The sequence below is a fragment of the Fopius arisanus genome, unplaced genomic scaffold (assembly GCF_000806365.1).
Source record: "Fopius arisanus strain USDA-PBARC FA_bdor unplaced genomic scaffold, ASM80636v1 scaffold00002, whole genome shotgun sequence".
NCBI lineage: Eukaryota > Metazoa > Arthropoda > Insecta > Hymenoptera > Braconidae > Fopius > Fopius arisanus.
In genome coordinates this window covers 1,781,190-1,799,332 of record NW_011887741.1, presented here as the reverse complement: position 1 = coordinate 1,799,332, position 18,143 = coordinate 1,781,190, and the positions used below count along the sequence as shown (strand labels likewise).

At 38.5% G+C, this 18,143-nt stretch overlaps 1 protein-coding gene across 2 annotated transcripts in view; it reads left to right on the top strand.

The window, feature by feature from the left end:
- LOC105266732 (leucine-rich repeat-containing protein 24) overlaps window positions 1-17,352 on the top strand; it is a 30,850-nt gene extending 13,498 nt beyond the window's left edge. For both annotated transcript variants that reach the window (XM_011305119.1, XM_011305129.1), the window contains exons 2-3: window positions 12,751-14,101; window positions 15,122-17,352. In XM_011305119.1, coding sequence (XP_011303421.1) covers window positions 13,152-14,101; window positions 15,122-16,313 — 2,142 coding nt within the window. In that variant the 5' untranslated portion in view covers window positions 12,751-13,151 and the 3' untranslated portion in view covers window positions 16,314-17,352. The remainder of the gene's footprint in view (window positions 1-12,750; window positions 14,102-15,121) is intronic.
- The last annotated feature ends 791 nt before the right edge of the window (window positions 17,353-18,143 follow it).

Below are 18,143 nucleotides of genomic sequence, written 5' to 3'. Positions count from 1 at the left end.
CTCTATTTTTACCTCATTTTTTTCTTTACCTCTTCAGACATCGTCGTTCATTGCAGAGGGAGCGACCAAAGGAGGTGGGTTTTCTGTGCATCCAGTGGAAGGGAAAATAAAAGGAGGGAGGGGGAGGGGGGGAATCTGGGTGAAAAAGTGTAGAAATCGTGACAGCTCTGATAAGTGAAAGGGAAAAATGTCGAAAAGCCTGATAATATCGATAATGTCACTCAGTGAACACCGGATTAGCCCCTGGAATTATCACATATCACTTTCTGCGATAAACAAAGTGGCAGTAATCGATAATTTTTTACGATGGGATTTTCTACTGGTGAAGATTGAATTTTGAGTTTATGAGGCAATTGTTTTCTACCGGTTATTCGGTGAAAAACAAAAAAAAACGATGAAAAGTGGGACGGAAGTGGGCAACGGAAGTGGAGTACTGGGCGGCAAATTCAAATCAACGGTACAATATTCGTTTTATGGTTTTTGGCTGGGATAATTCGGTACGAGCGGGATAATGCCGTAATTACCATTGATGATAATTGAATTCCATAAATGGAGGATGTTTGTTCTGAGATGCACCGAGACCTGGGTAATTCGAATTCCCCCAAAACAACTCCGCAGACATTTCCATTAAGATATTAAACGTCGAGTGCGATCACTCGACGTTTTCCTAGTAATCTCATCAGCAGATAGAGCGAGGATGGAGCATTATTTTCACCTGAGTTTCAAATCATCCGAATTATAATGCATCGGGTGATCACAAGACTATTGTCAGTGCAGCCATCGGCTCGGTGCATCGGTGAAACATCTCTCCAGAACGAATCACATCTCGCTATTATCTCCGTTACAATTCAATAATTTATAATTGCGGAAAAGGGGGTTTTGTGGTTGCTAGGTGATGGCAATCGATACGTAGTAAATCACATTCCTCACAAAGTGCTGCAATAAGTCATTCGGTAATGGCCGACCTCTTCGGCTCTATCGTATCACGAGAGCGAAACATTTTTCTTGGGTTATATTTCACGTGTTTTTAGTGTTTCTTATTCTTTTGGAGAGACACCAGAGACCGAGGGAATTCGAATTCCCCTGATTTTCTTATCAAATTGTGAATTTACAGTCATAAATTTGTACGGAAAGAGGAAAAATTTATTCGCGTCAACTATACACATATATACTACTTTTTAAAGTATACTTGATACTTGATTTTAGGGGAATTACAATGAAAAATTCTTTTTTAAACCAAAAAATTATGTCAATTTTTCAAGTAATTGCGGGATTAACAAATTGATTCGCAGTTATTAATAAATATAGTGAAAAAAGTACGGAAATTCAACCTCCCAAGATTATTCATATTTAAAATAGAATATTCTTGAATTAAATATAAAGAATACTTTAAATAGATGCATATATATATATCAATTTCAAGTATATAACATATATATTCAGTCCAAAAATAAAATAATAAAAATATATTCAAGCCATGGATATATTTTTTTTCGTCCCGACCGAAACCTAATGCTTTTTCATCCTCGTGTTGATTTTTTCGGGGGTTAAAATTCCAGGAGATTTCCGTGAAATCCAGAATAATTTTCCATCTCGAAATTGATTTCTGGTAGCTAAAATTCACTCTCCTATCGAGCTTTTATAACCGCGCCACATGACGGTCCCGAATTTGTCCTGAACAATATTTCTGATTGCGTTTCATTTTTCGCACGATTTTCCCCTCCGTCCATCACCAAACGTTAGTACACATAAACTCGTACCATCCTTTTCTCACTTATAAATACAACGTAAAACAAAAAGGATTATCCTCCTTTATAGATACTCTCTCGTGTATGCGCAAGGGTTTACCTAGTTTGATCAATATAAAAGTAATGTCCCGCCATCGAAACACAGACTCGGCTTACATCCCCTAAAAGTTTGATCCCCACCACTGATATTTAATGAGCCGAACCCATCAACTTTTTACACCCCCTCCGACATTTACGATAACAGTGTTGCTCCCTAATTCAACTGGTAAAACCTCCAGAAAGAATTGCTCTCCCCCGACCAATAATTCTGCCCCTTAAAAAAAAAAATCAAATAAAACGGGAAAAAAAATCTGGACTTCCGGGTCTTTCACTTCCGTTATAACCCCGTGTGTTTCAAAATGTGCTGTCGTCTGTGGAAAAGCCCAGCGTCTCCAAGAATTGCATATCATGAATAATATTACACTATCCCATAATGAACTAGAATCCGCCTAAATGGCCCGAGCAAAAATTTTATCCCGGAGTTCACACAGTGACTCAGCAAATGGCGGAATAAATATCAATTACCCAGTGCCCAACGATCCCCCAAAATATAGAGTGCAAATTAATATTACCCGATGTTGTAATAATAATTATTTGCAACACCCAGAGGAGGGGGTAATTGAGCGAGGGTTTCCCATCGAAAGTCGATACCATTGGAATAATGAATGGTTTTTTTTTCGGATGTGAGCCGGAATTTATTGTAGGCCCCACACACTCTGCAGCAAAATGTTTGCAGTCCGATTTTTTTTTCCCCCGATCAGCCCCTCGGCTCCACCCATTCGCGGATTTTCAATCAATGAGAGAGCCTCATTCATCAGTGAATGAAGTCATATGAGCGTAAAATCCTCTCAGAGTTATTGGCCGCTGGGAATAATGAATCATACTATCTAGGTTCTATCTGTATTTGAGTGGATTTTAGAAGATGCAGGGATTTCAAACAAACCAACGGTGAGCCCTGAAATCTCCATGTGCATTAACGGGAAAATCAATGTTTTCGATTCTGATAAATTCATGTATCCCAATTACCGCGATTTTCTTTTTTTACAGGATTTTAGGTCAAGGTTATCGATAAATTGGTGTAAATGAAGGAGAAATATTTGGTTCGGTTTTTTTACTGCGCGGAAAAATGAGTACTTTAATGGAGTATACTTCGTACTTGGATCAAGTATATTTATTTTATTATTTAAAAATATTTGTTTTTATTTATTTTAGTCGATTTTTTTTGTACTTGAATGGAGATTGAAATATACTTGATTCAACTAGTTTTTTTTTTTCATGTCCTAGTGGAAAAAAAAAGGGAAATCGATCTCGAAATATCTCGAATGAAGGAATATTTACTAACCACCAGTAAATCTGGCAATCACTGTAAAAATACTCCCATATAAGATTTACTAATGCCAAATATATTTTTTTGTAACTAGTAAATATTATTGGCTAAAGAAATTTTTTTTCTCAGTCTGCCAAGCAATTTTTATTATAGCGTTTCAATTTAATGTCAGGATAATTATTTTCTATGAATAAAGTGAAAACTTTCCACCCTAGGTCAGAAAATATTCAATTTTTCCTCTTTCCTCCCGCTTTAGCAGGCATTTTGAAAAATAGAATGTGCATCCCGTGTGGAAAACCCAGACTTTCCGCCCTTGATGCATAATATACTATTGGGCAATCACTTCCTTTGTTCTCCGTAAGCCCTCGACGTGGAAAAAGTGACGAAAAAGCGACAAAAATTTCGCCATTAGCCATGAATGATAATAAAGATATCCTCTGAGTTTGGCTTTTGAATTTTTCTCCCGAATTCTTCCGGAAGGCCCCAGATGAATACCCCAGAATCAATGACCGGATTATGGTTCCCTAATTTAATCAATCCCCGAGACACGATTGTTCCCACAGGGGGATTTAGCCCGATGATAAATTCACCGGGTTGTACACCAAAATACAGGACAATACCCTCGACAAGAACTCCAAGTCCTCCATCACATTCTCGACGACAGTCACCACAGGTACAATGAGTAGAATTTAACCATGTTCCATCAAGCATATAATGTCAGAACGATTCCCACCCTCGACGTTGGCACCCCCTATTTTCCAAATTCACCATGACAGACCCCTGGAAGATCTATTGAATAATTATGCCCGTCTCCGAGACCCGCCCGTTCGTGTTATAAATGTCGCGTTATTTTGGTACACCAGTTGTCATGCGAATTCCTCGCGCAAATTCCCAACTCCGATGGTATTTATATGTAGACCCGGGTTCAATTAAAATCGTTAATTGGATAGGAATGACTAACGATTATTGATTGCACCGAGTACCTAAAAACAAAAAAAAAAACAGGAACGAGTGCAGTGGCCTTAAAAGCCTCGATTCGCGCTTCGCAATTAACTTTAGGGAATTAATATTTAGTGGAGGCACTGCCCGTTCGCTTTCCACAGTAATTCGACACGAATTATTCAGGTATTGCGCTTCTCGAATTACGATAGATGTGAGATATAATGAGAGACTGAATTCTGGAAGGTACAATTTCGATTAATCAAAAAAAATCCAATTTCTCAGAAACCGAGTGAAATGGTGATATTTTGGTAATTACCTTTTTTGGAGATCTCGATGAGCTCTATAGAAAAGGTAATAACGAAATTTTCATCATCTCTCTCGGGTGTAGAGATATTTTCGAAAAACAAAGCGTCGCGTGGACTTGTCTTGTTTTATCGCATAAGAAAAAAGTATATACTTGAATCAAGCACAAAGTACACCAAAAATAAGTACATTAATATATATTAATATATATTTCAAGTAGAAGGTATATAATTGAATTAAACATGATTCATACTTGACGAAATTATTTTTTTCTTCCTTTTCATTAGAGGATTTGATGGGGGAAAAAAAAATGAAATTTCGGGTTTTAAAATGATGAGAAGGCAGCAGTCGACAGGAGCATAATCATACACGGCAAATTCAATCCCAATCTCGCAGGTAATCCCCCTTTTATGGTACCGCCTGTTCATTCAGTTGAAACTAACAATAATCCATGAAAAAGAGAATTGAAAATCTCCCGTGTAGAGTGGCTATTCACTACGTACATACAGGGACAATGCGACGTATGTCTTTGGCGGTACAATAAGCAATATACTTTGGATAGAGGAGAAGGTTCGACCAGGGCTTTGTGCACAAGATTGACCGGGGATTGTTCCTCAGAAATCCCCTCGACCGATGGCTATCAGCTGCAAAATCACCTCCACAAAAAATGTCATTTACCAAAATTTGCACAGACCAAAAAAATTGCTTTCCCCAAGACTTCATTTGCTTGAGAGAAAGATTTTCATAAAAATATCATTTCTCCAGGTGATCTCGAATAATAATCTCGGTAATATTAATAATATTTTTATATTTAATATTTTTTCAGTAATTTTTCTTGTAAAAATTATGCCGATAATTATCCTGTTCTCCTTCCTACCTAATTCAAATCCTATCCAACGACGCCATTGACGTCACGAAAAATGTGGAACGCTATACAAATTTCTCGTCTACTATGTAATATAATTATTGATTCTAGTGATTATGACCTTGAATAGATAATCATCTTCTAAAGCAATATGATTATCATCGCAGCCTGATTGCTGTGACCAAAAAATTACTCAAAACTCAAATCGGAGAAATAACATTCTGAAAAAATAATTATGTAATTAAAAAATCCCTAGCCGTTGAATTTCATTACTGACCACGCGAATCGTTCCTCTTCTGCACTAAATGATTACAATGTTTAATTGAATACTAGTTTATTATAAAATTGTGTATTAGTTATCAATTGCTAGTATAAATACAAATGATTCACTATATAGCAGTAAATTATTGAATACATATTTATTTTATACGGAATGTGTGATGGAGAATTTGTGACGTATAGAATTGGTGCAGGCGCTGTAAAAATGATCGATTTAATATCCGTAACCGGTTACAATTAATGGAAACTGTGGGATTTAATTGCTCGCTTAATCCACGAGATTGACGGGATTGTAATTATCCACTTGTCTACTTCATTCACCGACTGTTCAATTATCTCTCGTTCGCATTGTTATGGTTATTTCGGGATAAAAATGCTTCCAGCGGGAGCAATTGACAGGTGAATTTGTTGAACAATGCGGAGGTGCAAGCGTTTCACTGGTTGATTCGATATTAACTTGACAAATTTCATTTTGTTCAATAGGGATTTGTAGTTAGTGGGTGGAAATTGCAAGGGATCCACATGCGATTCCATTGTCACCGGGATTTATCCCGGCAATCGACTTCTCTTCAATCGATTTCTGCTCTCGGAGTCATCATTCAATCTGTCCCCCAGGGGATGATATTTGCGTCAATCAATCAATAACATATCTTAATCTTTTATGTATTAAAACATCGGGATATCTCTCAGAAACAGCTGCGAGGAAAATTCAATATTAAATCTTGAATCAAATTTATTTCATATTTCTTTGGCGTATACTTTATCCTTGAATCAAGTATAATTCAATTTAAATCAAGTTCAAGTATATTTTATACTTGCGTCAAAAATTTCGTTCCGTGTATATACAGCATAACAAGTACAAATTTACAATATAAAAATAATATTAATTAATAATGAAAATCATAAAATTATGAGATATTCAATGTATCAATATTCAATATATAAAATAGGTCGTGACCATTCGTGTTGTCGCCTGAATCCAATTATTTTATCAAATAACAAGTATTTACCATGGAAAATTTGTGTAACGTATTTAACGCTCGAGGTAATCAGAATTAATTCCATCTTTTTCCCGGGATTTCAACTCTGATTACAACAAGTCAATATTTGCGCGATGCGATTGAAATTTAGGAAAGTTTGGTGTAAGCACTAAGATAAATTGAATTAATCCACGGGGTGAAACCTAAATCCACGTATTTGCCACCCCTCCACCGGTGGTAAATTTTTTTTCATCCCTTCCACTTTGTCAGAGCGGATTGAAACGTCCGTGACTACTTCTGGAGGATCACTGAAATATTCATCCAGTGGTAAATCAATTAGCGGTGGTCAGTGCACGTCACTGTCATACCAGTCCATGAAGTCGGTTGCAGGAGTCAGTGATGAGACGTTTAATTGACGGTATTAAAACTGCGGTTACACAGAAATAACCCCCGAGCATTCCACGGCGATTAATTGAATTAATTTCGTCAGTCAAAGATTTTTTGCATCGGGGAAAAATATCGGTAGGCGGAAAAAATATCCCCGGAAAAAATAGCCCACACACCCAAAAGGTGTTAAACCCCACCCAATTTGATAGACCATAGGAAAATTAGAGTCCCTGAAAAAATAGACAACGAAAAAAATAATTAAATTAAAAAATAATTAAATTATTAAATAATTTAATTGAGTTTTAACACGTTTGGAATGTGTGGGATATTTTTTCCCTGGGATATTTTTTCCGGGATTCAAAAATACCAGATTGCCACTTCCGGTATAATGTCTTAAATCTACAAGAAACGAATTTAATTACCATGTAACTTTTTTACTTGAGCTGCTCAGTAAAATGGCGGATTGTTAGTACGCAGGTATTTTTGTAGTTTTTTCAATGTGTAAATTATCGTTTTTATTCTGGTCTCCGAGTGAATTTCCCATCCCGAGAACGATTAGTATTTCATAGGGCTCTCCTCGCGCAAAGAGTATGTATGACTCGACGTCGAGGATATACGGTATTTCATATTTATGTATAAACACGGAGAGTGTCGTTTGTAACTCGGAATAGAAACTACTGTGTTGTATATATTTGTACGTATATCAGACACTCCGCGACTCCAAAAGTGAGGAAATAAATGGGGAACCGGTGTGCGTTTATGAAGACACGTTTCTTACATTTATTACCACTGAGGAGAATGCATAGAGATTTTTTCCAAAGATACTCTTACTCGTTGAAAATTCCTCTGAAAATTTCAGGTGGATGAAATTTATTCTTTTTGACCGCCACCCGTTTACGCCAATTTCACCCGCACTCTCGTACTGAAATTTTCATGAAATTTCGGGTTCAATTTTTTTCATCAGCCATTACAACTCAAAATAACTGCACTTGGATTTTTTTAATTATATACGATACGATAAATTTTCAAATGTCGTCAATGGTCACAGAAAAAAATAATACTTGATTATATTTTATATAATGTGTATTTATATCACATAATTTATATATATTTATAAAAAATAAATATAGGATTGAAGTATATATTTTTGCCGTGTAAATGAAGCTGGCGCTGAATTTCTATGTTTTTTTCCGTGTATGAGAGAATTAAAAAGTAGATTTAAAATAATCGTAATTTGACCCGGAGAATTCAGAGAAAAATGTTGAACAAGGAGTGGAATTTTTAACGAATCAAAATGACATGAATTTACCGTTACCTAATTTTCCGCTTCGTTGGGTTGAATTTAAGTTTCCCACAGCGAGGATTTGTTGGCGATATGGCACACCAATTTCCGGGATGACGTTGCTGAGGATAAGTGCGTAAGCACGGAAATAATTGATCGTGAATATGAAGGGTTGCTCGGTGGGGAGGGGTTACAGGGACAAATGAAAAAAGATGGTGGTAAACGGACCTGCACCACCCCGAATACCAAGTGGCAATTCGAGTCTACTTTTCCACCCCCTTCCCGGGAACTTGGAAGGTTCATTGTACATGCAAAACTCGTACGTCGAGAGTACTCGTGTCAAGACCTTCAAGAATTGAACCAATATTGAACGGTATATTGAAATGTTAATTTTCAGGGGTAAATGCCACTTGCCGGATGGATTATTTATTCATATGAGGGCTAAACCCCTCCATCCCCCTCAATTTCATTTCTCCCGAGATCATTACACAGGAAAAATCAACTTATTGGAATATGGGTACAAGTGAATAAATCATTTTTTCAGAAGCCATTTAATACTTGATAAGGTACTCTTTATTAGCATGAGGAACGTTAGCACATCTTTACTAGAGGACAGTCGTCCAGGGACTCACTATGACCATAAAAGTAAAAATTCTCACTGGTAAAACCAAGAATAAAAGTTAAGGTTTATGACGCAAGAGAACACAGTCCTTCTTCAAATTTCAACATATGTTTAACGTTAAACCGTTCTAGAAGGTGGAAATGAAACGATTGTAAACCTTTTCAGTCTTTTCTCTGAGACTATTCTCCCCAGTATGTCATAAATCTTTGTCGAGTAGTTTTTGTACAACAATGGAGGGTCTGTACTCAAATATTCCAACAGTACTTCAAATTCAAGAGAATAGAGATAGATTAAAGTATACGGTATACTTAATTCAAGTATATTATGTACATATTATTCAATCATAAAGTATATTTCACTCGAGTATATATTTTTCCGTACACATGGAGAGAAATATACTGGGAAAAGTACACGAAAAGTTGCGCGAAAAATTATTGTTTGATGTAAACGTGGGGTGAACGGTGGAATTGGAAAAAGCTCTACATGGATAGAAAAATTTACGAATCAGTTCCATAAAGTTTACTGTAGCATTTTGTTTTTATCCAAACGGGATTTGAACTCACGACCTCCAGACTCAAATTTCTGTCAATTTCGCGAGTTGGCAAAAAATACGTGACCGTACCGTAAATTTTCCGGAGAAAACAATTAAATTTACGGACTGTCTCTCACTTTTTACCATGATTTCACATAAAAATGACTGAAATCATTCTTCAACCCCTGTATTTTTCTCTCCGCATGTTAAAAAAAAATAAATTTTCCAGAAAAATGTATAAAATTCCTTCCCAGTCGATAAAAAATTTTTGATAATTAATTCCATAATTTCCTTCAAATTTCACGACTTACATTAAAAAATATTGTTCAAGGCAAAAAGACGAGAAAATCGTAAATACAATAAACAAAACGAGAAAATGAATAAATCCGCGGAAAATGCAATTTTTGCTGTAGTCAAGGTATTAAGTCTAAATCCCTGAAAAATTCACGCCACCGCGACTAATCCCCGTCAATTAATTACACAAATCCCCGGAGATTACCTGAAACACGTGGCAGAAGCCGCAGAGACACCGGCAAAAATCATCTGTCGGATTTGACAGTTTGACTGATATTGAGGATCCCGTCTTACGTAATAATTTATCACTCGGTGCACTGCATTGAGCACAGGTACATGCTGACACTGCGGTATTTCGTGGTGACAATGGGGCTTCACCCTAGCTATATATAAGCACATAAGAGGGCTATTTCGTAGGCGAACCGCATCACTGTGGTATATCGACTCCGTGATCTTCTCAACACATTTGTACCCCGACTAACTCCTCAATGTGTGCTTTCCACAATCAAAGAATGTGTGCAGTTTGTCTCTCTCGGGACATTATGAGAAAATGCCTGAGACTTTTCAGGGTATCGCGCTATCTCTTGGCTCTTCTAAAATTCATCGACCTTCGGAGTTCGTTTCCCTCGGAGATCTGGGGTGGTATACGTGAAAAGAGTTTGAGGTTGAGACTGAAAAACCGAGGGCATTCAGACCAGGTCTCAAAGAATTCTCGAAACAATAAACTCTTCAGGGTGGATTTTTTTTTCAGCCGGGTTCATTGACCCGACGCTATCTCCGTGAGTCATCGATTTATTCTTGACGAAAATTCAAAGTTGAAAAAACGAATTTTCACTTTATTTTCGTTCAGACAATTAAAATGTTTATTGTTATCGTTTCAGTTTTATGAATGGATTTTTAACTTGTTCAGTTACCATTCGGTTTTTTTTATTTTTGGGTAATTCGATTACCCATTCTCATCGCGAGTTTTTTAATTCAAAATAAAGTAAGGACGAGAACAATTCGAGAACAGAAAGAAAATACAATGTAACTTATTAAAAACGGAATGAAGTAACTTGAATTTTTAATTGTTTAAAATTGTAGCAAAATTTTTAAAATTTCAAAAATCTCAAAAATTTAAAAAATCGCAAGAATTCGGTAGTCATTGCGGAAAATTATGTAGACTGCGAATTATTAGACTAATTGTACCTAGGGGCGGGAGGAGCGTGAATATTTTGAAAATTCAAGAAATATCAAACATTCAAGAAATCGCAAAAATTGGGGAATCCCATTCCTTTCTAATAAAAAAATTATGCAAAGAATGATTTAATTCACAATTTACTTCCTTTAATTAAAAGCGGAGCACGCACAGGCGATCCCGTAATTAAGTAAAGCGCCATAAAATTTGGACTATTATTATTATTATTTCATATAAATTACCCTAGTTCAAGATATTTAAAAATATATTCTTCAAAGGAAAATTTTTTCCCATGTTAAATGTTGTCCTCACCCTTGGTAGTTCCTCTATTATAAAACGGGTGGGAGAAGGAAATCTTCCTGAACACGCGGCGAGATCATTTGGCATGATTAATGTCGTGCCACGTTGCGAAGGTACTTGGTACTTGGTACTCTGTAAAGAGGAAGTGGGAGAAGACAGGCGCCAGGAAAATATGCATCACCCTTGACCCGAGCATTCCTCCCCCATGGGGTCTTTAAACTCATCTATTTTTCACGGGGTGAATTCTCCCCGATTCAAATATCCCCGACGTTCCTCATCATCATCATGCATCTCCCTAAAAAGTAAAGAACGTACTTTAATCAAGTATCCTTCATACTTCATCAAAATATCTACATTATTCTTGAAATTAGTGCATTAGAATCAATAATTTTTCATATAATAATTTTTTTTATAATTATGAATGCTAATGGTGTGTCTTATCCGTGTTGGTTATACATTCGAAAATTTATCCCCCGATGGACCGAATTATTCGAATTCATCTCTATTAACGGAAGTTCTTTTCGGATGAAAATAAACCAGCCTTGACCCGAATCCCTCCCCCGAACTTTTCATTCCCACAATATCGTACCCCGCAGAAAGCTCGCTCAAACTTCACTTATAAATCTCCTGAAAAGTTACGAGCACTTTCATAAACGATATAACGTGAAAGAAACCCATCCGCCCAGAATTCACGTAAAAAAGATATTTCCACGAAACATATTTCGAAATATATGAAATTTAATAGGTATATGAGTTGTACACAAAGAAAAAAAACTTTTAATCTTCACGGATTGATCCCCACTTTTTTTTAAATGTAAGCAAACCCCTGGAATCCCTAAAAATTGGGGATTTTTTCACTGAATACTAGAGATTAAAGTTATAAAACGCAAGATCACAACTTTTCTGAATTTTAATGGGAAAACTTTGCAATTTCTCGACATTGTTTTGAAAATTTAGAACACTTGTCCCTGACAATTTTATTATTAAAGAACTTTATATATATTCTTCATTTAATTAATTCCTACCATAGAAACAAAATAGTGGGGTCGTCATTAATTTAATTACCTGTCGATTGCACGCAGAAAATTTGGAATCCATTTCATTACGATGTTTGCCATGGAAATGAGGGAAAATGTCATTTCAATTAATATCTAGATTACTTGCATTGGACACCCATTAAAATTATTTCCATTCTTAATTTTTCACATCTTTCTATGTTTAAACAACCATAAACAGATTAATTCAGTATTTCATAATGAATAAATGAATAAACCGTCAATTGGCATTCTCAAAAGAGTACGTAAATAATAAAAAAAAAACCCATAACAATATATTGTATATTGTTATGGGTCTTTTTTTTATTTAATATTTTATTTAATATGTAATAATAATTACGATAAAATGATTTTTTTTTAAAGCATCAACTTGACACTGAATGATAATAATTACATGTTCTCTAACAAGACGTTAATAATTTTAGATATTCGCAATTATTTCAACCCCAATTTAAGTAAAAACTACAAAATAATGTAACCCCCTCCCCACTTGAAAAATAAAAAATAAATAAAATCAGTGAGACGAGGGAATTAAAACATTTCCGTACGAATTGAAAATGAATTTTTCAGTACATCATACCCGTCCAACGCCCTAAATGATTTATTATCTGCTTTCAGCAATCCGGATGCTGATACCCCGACGAAGGTTGGTATCGTCAATGGCCTGGGGAATCAATTTACCAAGGTGGGGATGGGTATGCCCAGGAGGTAGACTAAAATGAACTCGATTGGAATAATGCAAGACTGGCAGAAGCGCCAGCTATAGTTGACGGATCCATCAGTTTGAAGAATAAGAGGAGTATCCCGACAAGGACAAGCATTCCCCTTGAAAAAAAAAAGAGAGAGAACCAAGAAAGACAAGAGGTGCAATATAGGATAGAGAAAAAGAGTAGCTAGATTGAAATATCCAGTGAGACGTTAAGCGGTGGAAAAAAAAAAGAGGGAAGCGCAGAGAGGGTAAAATGCCCGAGCACTATTAACCATTGTCTTCCATTTTCTCATTCCCCACGAGATCCACGATGAGGCTCAAATGTTGGTGGTTTATAATCGTGCTCCTAGCAACGTTGACGACTCAAACAATCGGTTGTCCCCCACCGTGTGCCTGCAAATGGAAGGGTGGAAAGGAGGCAGTTGAATGTGCAAATCGTTCTTTAACACGTATACCCCAGGGTGCAGCAGAGGAGACCCAGGTGTTGGATCTCTCAAGCAATCACCTGGTAAAACTCCAGCCAGAGGCATTCAGAAATCTGGGACTCGTCAATCTTCAGAAGTTGTACCTATCGAAGTCCAACATCACCCACATATCACCTCAGGCTTTTGTGGGTCTTGTGGGCCTTGTCGAGTTGGATTTGAGTGTCAACAGCATCATCGATGTGCCATCGGAGACATTTTCATCGTGTCCAAGCCTCATGAGGCTAATCCTCAGTGGCAATCCCATCAGGAGACTGTCAAGAGATGCCTTCAAACCCCTGACGCAGTTGACAACACTGGAGTTGAGCAAGTGTCAGTTGGCTAGTATTGAGCAAGGCGCCTTCAATGGTCTTCAATCGCTCGAGTGGTTGCGACTGAATGACAACAGGCTGACTTACATCCCTGATATGACACTGCCCCTCACCGGCAATCTTCACGGTTTAACACTTCACAATAATCCCTGGCTGTGCAACTGTCGCCTGCGTCCCATGCAGGATTGGCTCAAGCAATCAGCACAAGCTGCACCACAGGAGTCAGATCCAGTCTGTGAAGCGCCACCAAGACTCCATCAACGGCCCATTAAGACCATCAAACTGGATGATCTCGCTTGTCTACCAGAGATTCACACCGAGCAACTTGTCGAGGTTGATGAGGGGGCCAATGTCACTCTTCGCTGCAATGTCTACGCCATCCCCGTGGCCACAATCTCCTGGTGGATCAATGGACAGAAATGCGAAACGCAGAAGGACAATGACTCGTCCACTTCAGCCTACGTCAGGTGAGAATGACGTTACCTACGTGATCCTGTTTGTTTGTTTATTTGGTTTTTCATATTCCTCACTGCACGCCTATCACTCTTGTTTCCTTTTTACTCTCGCAAATGGCTCGAGACAATGGCTTCAATTATACCGGGAAAATAGAACTGTCCATCTGACTGAGCTGAAAGAACAATGGCTCGCTCAAGTGGCAACATGGGTGAGAAAGAAAATTCGATTTAGATTCAGAGCGGGTTCTTTGACCCATGATGGAATACAGAGGGTCACGATGTGAACCTCTAGTCGCGCCTTTCTACCGTCATCATGACCGATCATTATGGTGCATTTTATCCACCCCGACGGGCTCTCTCGGGGGTGGAGATACGGGGGGGATTAGGACCCCGGATCGCCCCAGTCACTTTTCTTGCCGTCAGTAATCCCGGAGGAACAAAGCATCGGGGAGAGAAAAATTAAGCTCCATTCTTCAGTCCGACATTTCCTCTGTACTTTTTCTTTTTTCGCGGATTGATTCATCAATTTTTAACACCCACTTCCGGTCAAGAAAATTCAGGACGGATCTTGTCTTCTAGGGTTCACGGAGTTAATTACCATGAGAAAATTCTCATCGTGAAAGGTTATACGCCAATTAATTATCTAATTACCTGAAAGAATTTTCTCCTTATCGGAGGTTAAAGAAAAATTGATTCTTTATCAGTAATTACGTATTGTAATCACAACATGATTTTCACATCATTTATAATAACACCGTAATAATATTGTTAATTTCGTTAATGACTAGATTCTCAAATAAATTTTATAACGAAAAAAGAAAGTGTTAGGGCGATAATTCCTTTCGGCTGAAATTGATTCCGTGGAAATTTTTTCCGGAAAATTTTGTCTTTTGTATTGTATTGATTTATTTCCCTTAACAATTTGTAGTGAATCGAAGAAAATGTTCCTTTCAATTGAAATCCAAATTCTCTATTTGTCTTCCCTGATAGTAGACCCCCATAAATTCCACAACTCTCGCTTCTCTTTTTTAGATACATCTGCAAACAACAGGGTCTCACAAACTCAACGAATCTTCTTCACCTCTTCAACGCAGACAAGAGTGACGAGGGTACATTCACCTGTACCGCCGAAAACACAGCTGGCACAGTGGATTCGAATTTGTCCATCCGAGTGAAATTCCAGGAGAGAAGTACAGTGGAGCCACCCTTCGAGAACACCAACACGAGTTACGTAGCAGCTGTAGCAGCAGGTGCTCTGGTAGGTACCCTGTTAGCGCTGGGTTGCGTGATCGGTGGAATAATCGTGTGCGCAAAGCGACGGCGGGACCAGAAGCGAAATGATAAGAGCCTGTCCTCGCAGAGCAAGGTATCATCACCGATTGTCAAAGAATCAGAGACACTTCCACACAAGACGGTAACAGACACCCTGAACTTCGATAATCACCAGCAGGTGATGTACACAGAGCGAGAACTCCAGCGTACAGCATCACTGGACAGACGTGAGACAGTTGAGGCATATAGAGGACCAGTCCCCAAGTACTTGACCGAGCCGGACTTGATAAACGAAGTATACCCATCGACAAATCCCCCGAGCAGTGAAAATTACACCCTTTACCAGCACCAGCGTCCACAGCCCCGAGGAATTCTCGATTACGCTGACACTCGCTACTCCTTGCAACCGACGATCGATCGCCCGAGTCTCTCACAAATTCCCTATCTCGATCAGGACGGCTATCCCTTGAACTTCGGTCTACCCAAGATATCTCTCAATCCAGTGAGCTGTACACTACCACGCCTACGGCACAGAATACCAGAGGGTTCAGCAGCAGCACCAACAGCTCGTTACACACGTGAAGCTGAATTTCTAGCAAGAACTCCACACGATCCAGCAGTGCTGTCACGTCCTGACACACGTTACACAGCTGATGGTTATCCATATCCAATAGCCTATCAGCCAATCACATCACCAGTGAGACAACCCCTTCAGATACCACCGTACGTCTCACCGGAGATTGCAATGCCAGAGGTCAGTGATGTGCCATTCATACCGTCACCCCCAGCGGCATACAAGGGTGAACCAACACCTCTATCACCTAGATCACTCATGAGTAAAACAGCCCATGAAGCAGCAGCTGCTGTTGCAGCAAGAGCTGATGATCCACGACCACCCGATCATCCTGAGAGCCCAGACGAGGGTTACGTTGGTGATGCCATGGATGTCTGAGGGACAGCTAGACTCGAGCGTCGGCGCAATGATCAAGCCAAATCCAGCGACGTTTGAGGGACTGTTTACGAAATATACCTGGGGAGTCGTGTACATACGTGAGAGCTTAACCTAGGCTATCACCCACGTTGCTGCACGTGTCAGAGTGACTGACCACTGGTTTTAACTTGTGGCGGGGAAGGATGGAGAGGGGCTAGGGGTAAGGGAATTACCACCGCAACTGGTCAATTGCAGTGACGCTTTGCAATGGATTCGAGGGGACAGGTGGCAGGTTAAACGCTGGGTTGTGGGGATTGTTGACAGCCCTCGACTGTAAACCAGGAAACGCAGGGCGAATTGATCGCACTGCCGTGGGTTGAGGCACTCCGGGGACTCCCCTGGCGTTAAATGCAGCCATTCCTTATCTCCTTGGGTTTCTTCGAGTGTTCTGAGGACTCGGCACTTGTCGAGTCTATCTCTTGGGAGTGGTGACACCTGCTCCAAGGAGGGGTACACTCTCCTCGGACTTGTGGAGAGGGGAGATTTTTTTTTTCTTCGTGGAAACTGTGAAAATGTGCTCAATAACACTCTAGGGGGTGATATGTTTTGATATTAGTAGAGTGAGTGCGTGTTATGACTGTCTTTCGATATGTGGGTGAGGTTTTATCGGGTTTGCCGGATGAAAATGCTTTTGGCGCCGTTTGCCGCGGGTTTTCATCATTTATTGCCGTCTATGTATGGGGTAATTGTGAAAATTCGATTTATTTTCTATTTGCTGGTTTTTTTCGGACGCTCAATGGACGCGTGGAAAAAATACTCGAAAAATTACGTGGTCATTTCGTAAATGTGTTGTTTTGTAAACAAATTGTAGAATTAACCCGAATTTTTATTTTAGTTCACCGTAATTTTTACTCAACGTTACAGAAAAATCGTAACAGTAATGTAAAAAATCGAGTCAATTCGGTGATGCCACGGATTCTTTGGGTATTTATTTTAACGCTCAGTGAAAAATTTCGAGAGTATAATTTGTTGTTGAAAAAAAAACATTGAATGTTAAATACTGAAGAATGTAATTAATTTGTTGAGATTAATTTAATAGATCGAGAAAAATTATCTGTTCTTGAACTTTGAAGGTTTTAGTGTGGATAAATATGTATTTGTATTAGTTGTGGAGAAAATGGCGGCGAAGTACCTGCGCTGAGAAAATGGCGTCGAAACCAAATGGAAGATATTGATCGTAATGTCGTGCTGATCATTCTGCGGGAGACAATGGGGGATTGAGAATTGAGATCTGGGCTCTTGGGTAGTTGTGAGAGGTTAAAGTTTTATCCAGAGGTCGGTGCAATTATTCACAAGGGAGATTGATTTAATTTGCATATTATCCAGAATGGATCGAAGACGGGATGATGGTACTGCGCGGATTCACGAGATACTCGACGTGATTTGGTTGTGGATGTTCTTTGGGGATTATTTGTTTATTAATTATTTATTTCACCTGATGACTATTGTGGATAGTGATGAAAAATACACAGGGAAAAAAGATTTCTTTAAAGAATAAAATCCCGTTATTCTAGGAACACCCAGAACATACAAGATTTCCCATTCCCAAGGGAAATTCATTAATTCGAGAAATTCTCGACTCCGGACTTACGTAAACGAAGATTTTTTACGGAAAAAGGGGAAAAATGGAAAATCATTAAATTGAAGAAACGAGGAGTTAAATTTATGCGACTAATCCTAGCACTAAAATTCTCCTCGCAAGTTTCCCGTCGTAAAGGGAAAATGACCTATTTTAAGGGAAAAGATAAGATCGAATGTTCTCAGAATTAAAAAATTTCTCCTGAAAGTGCG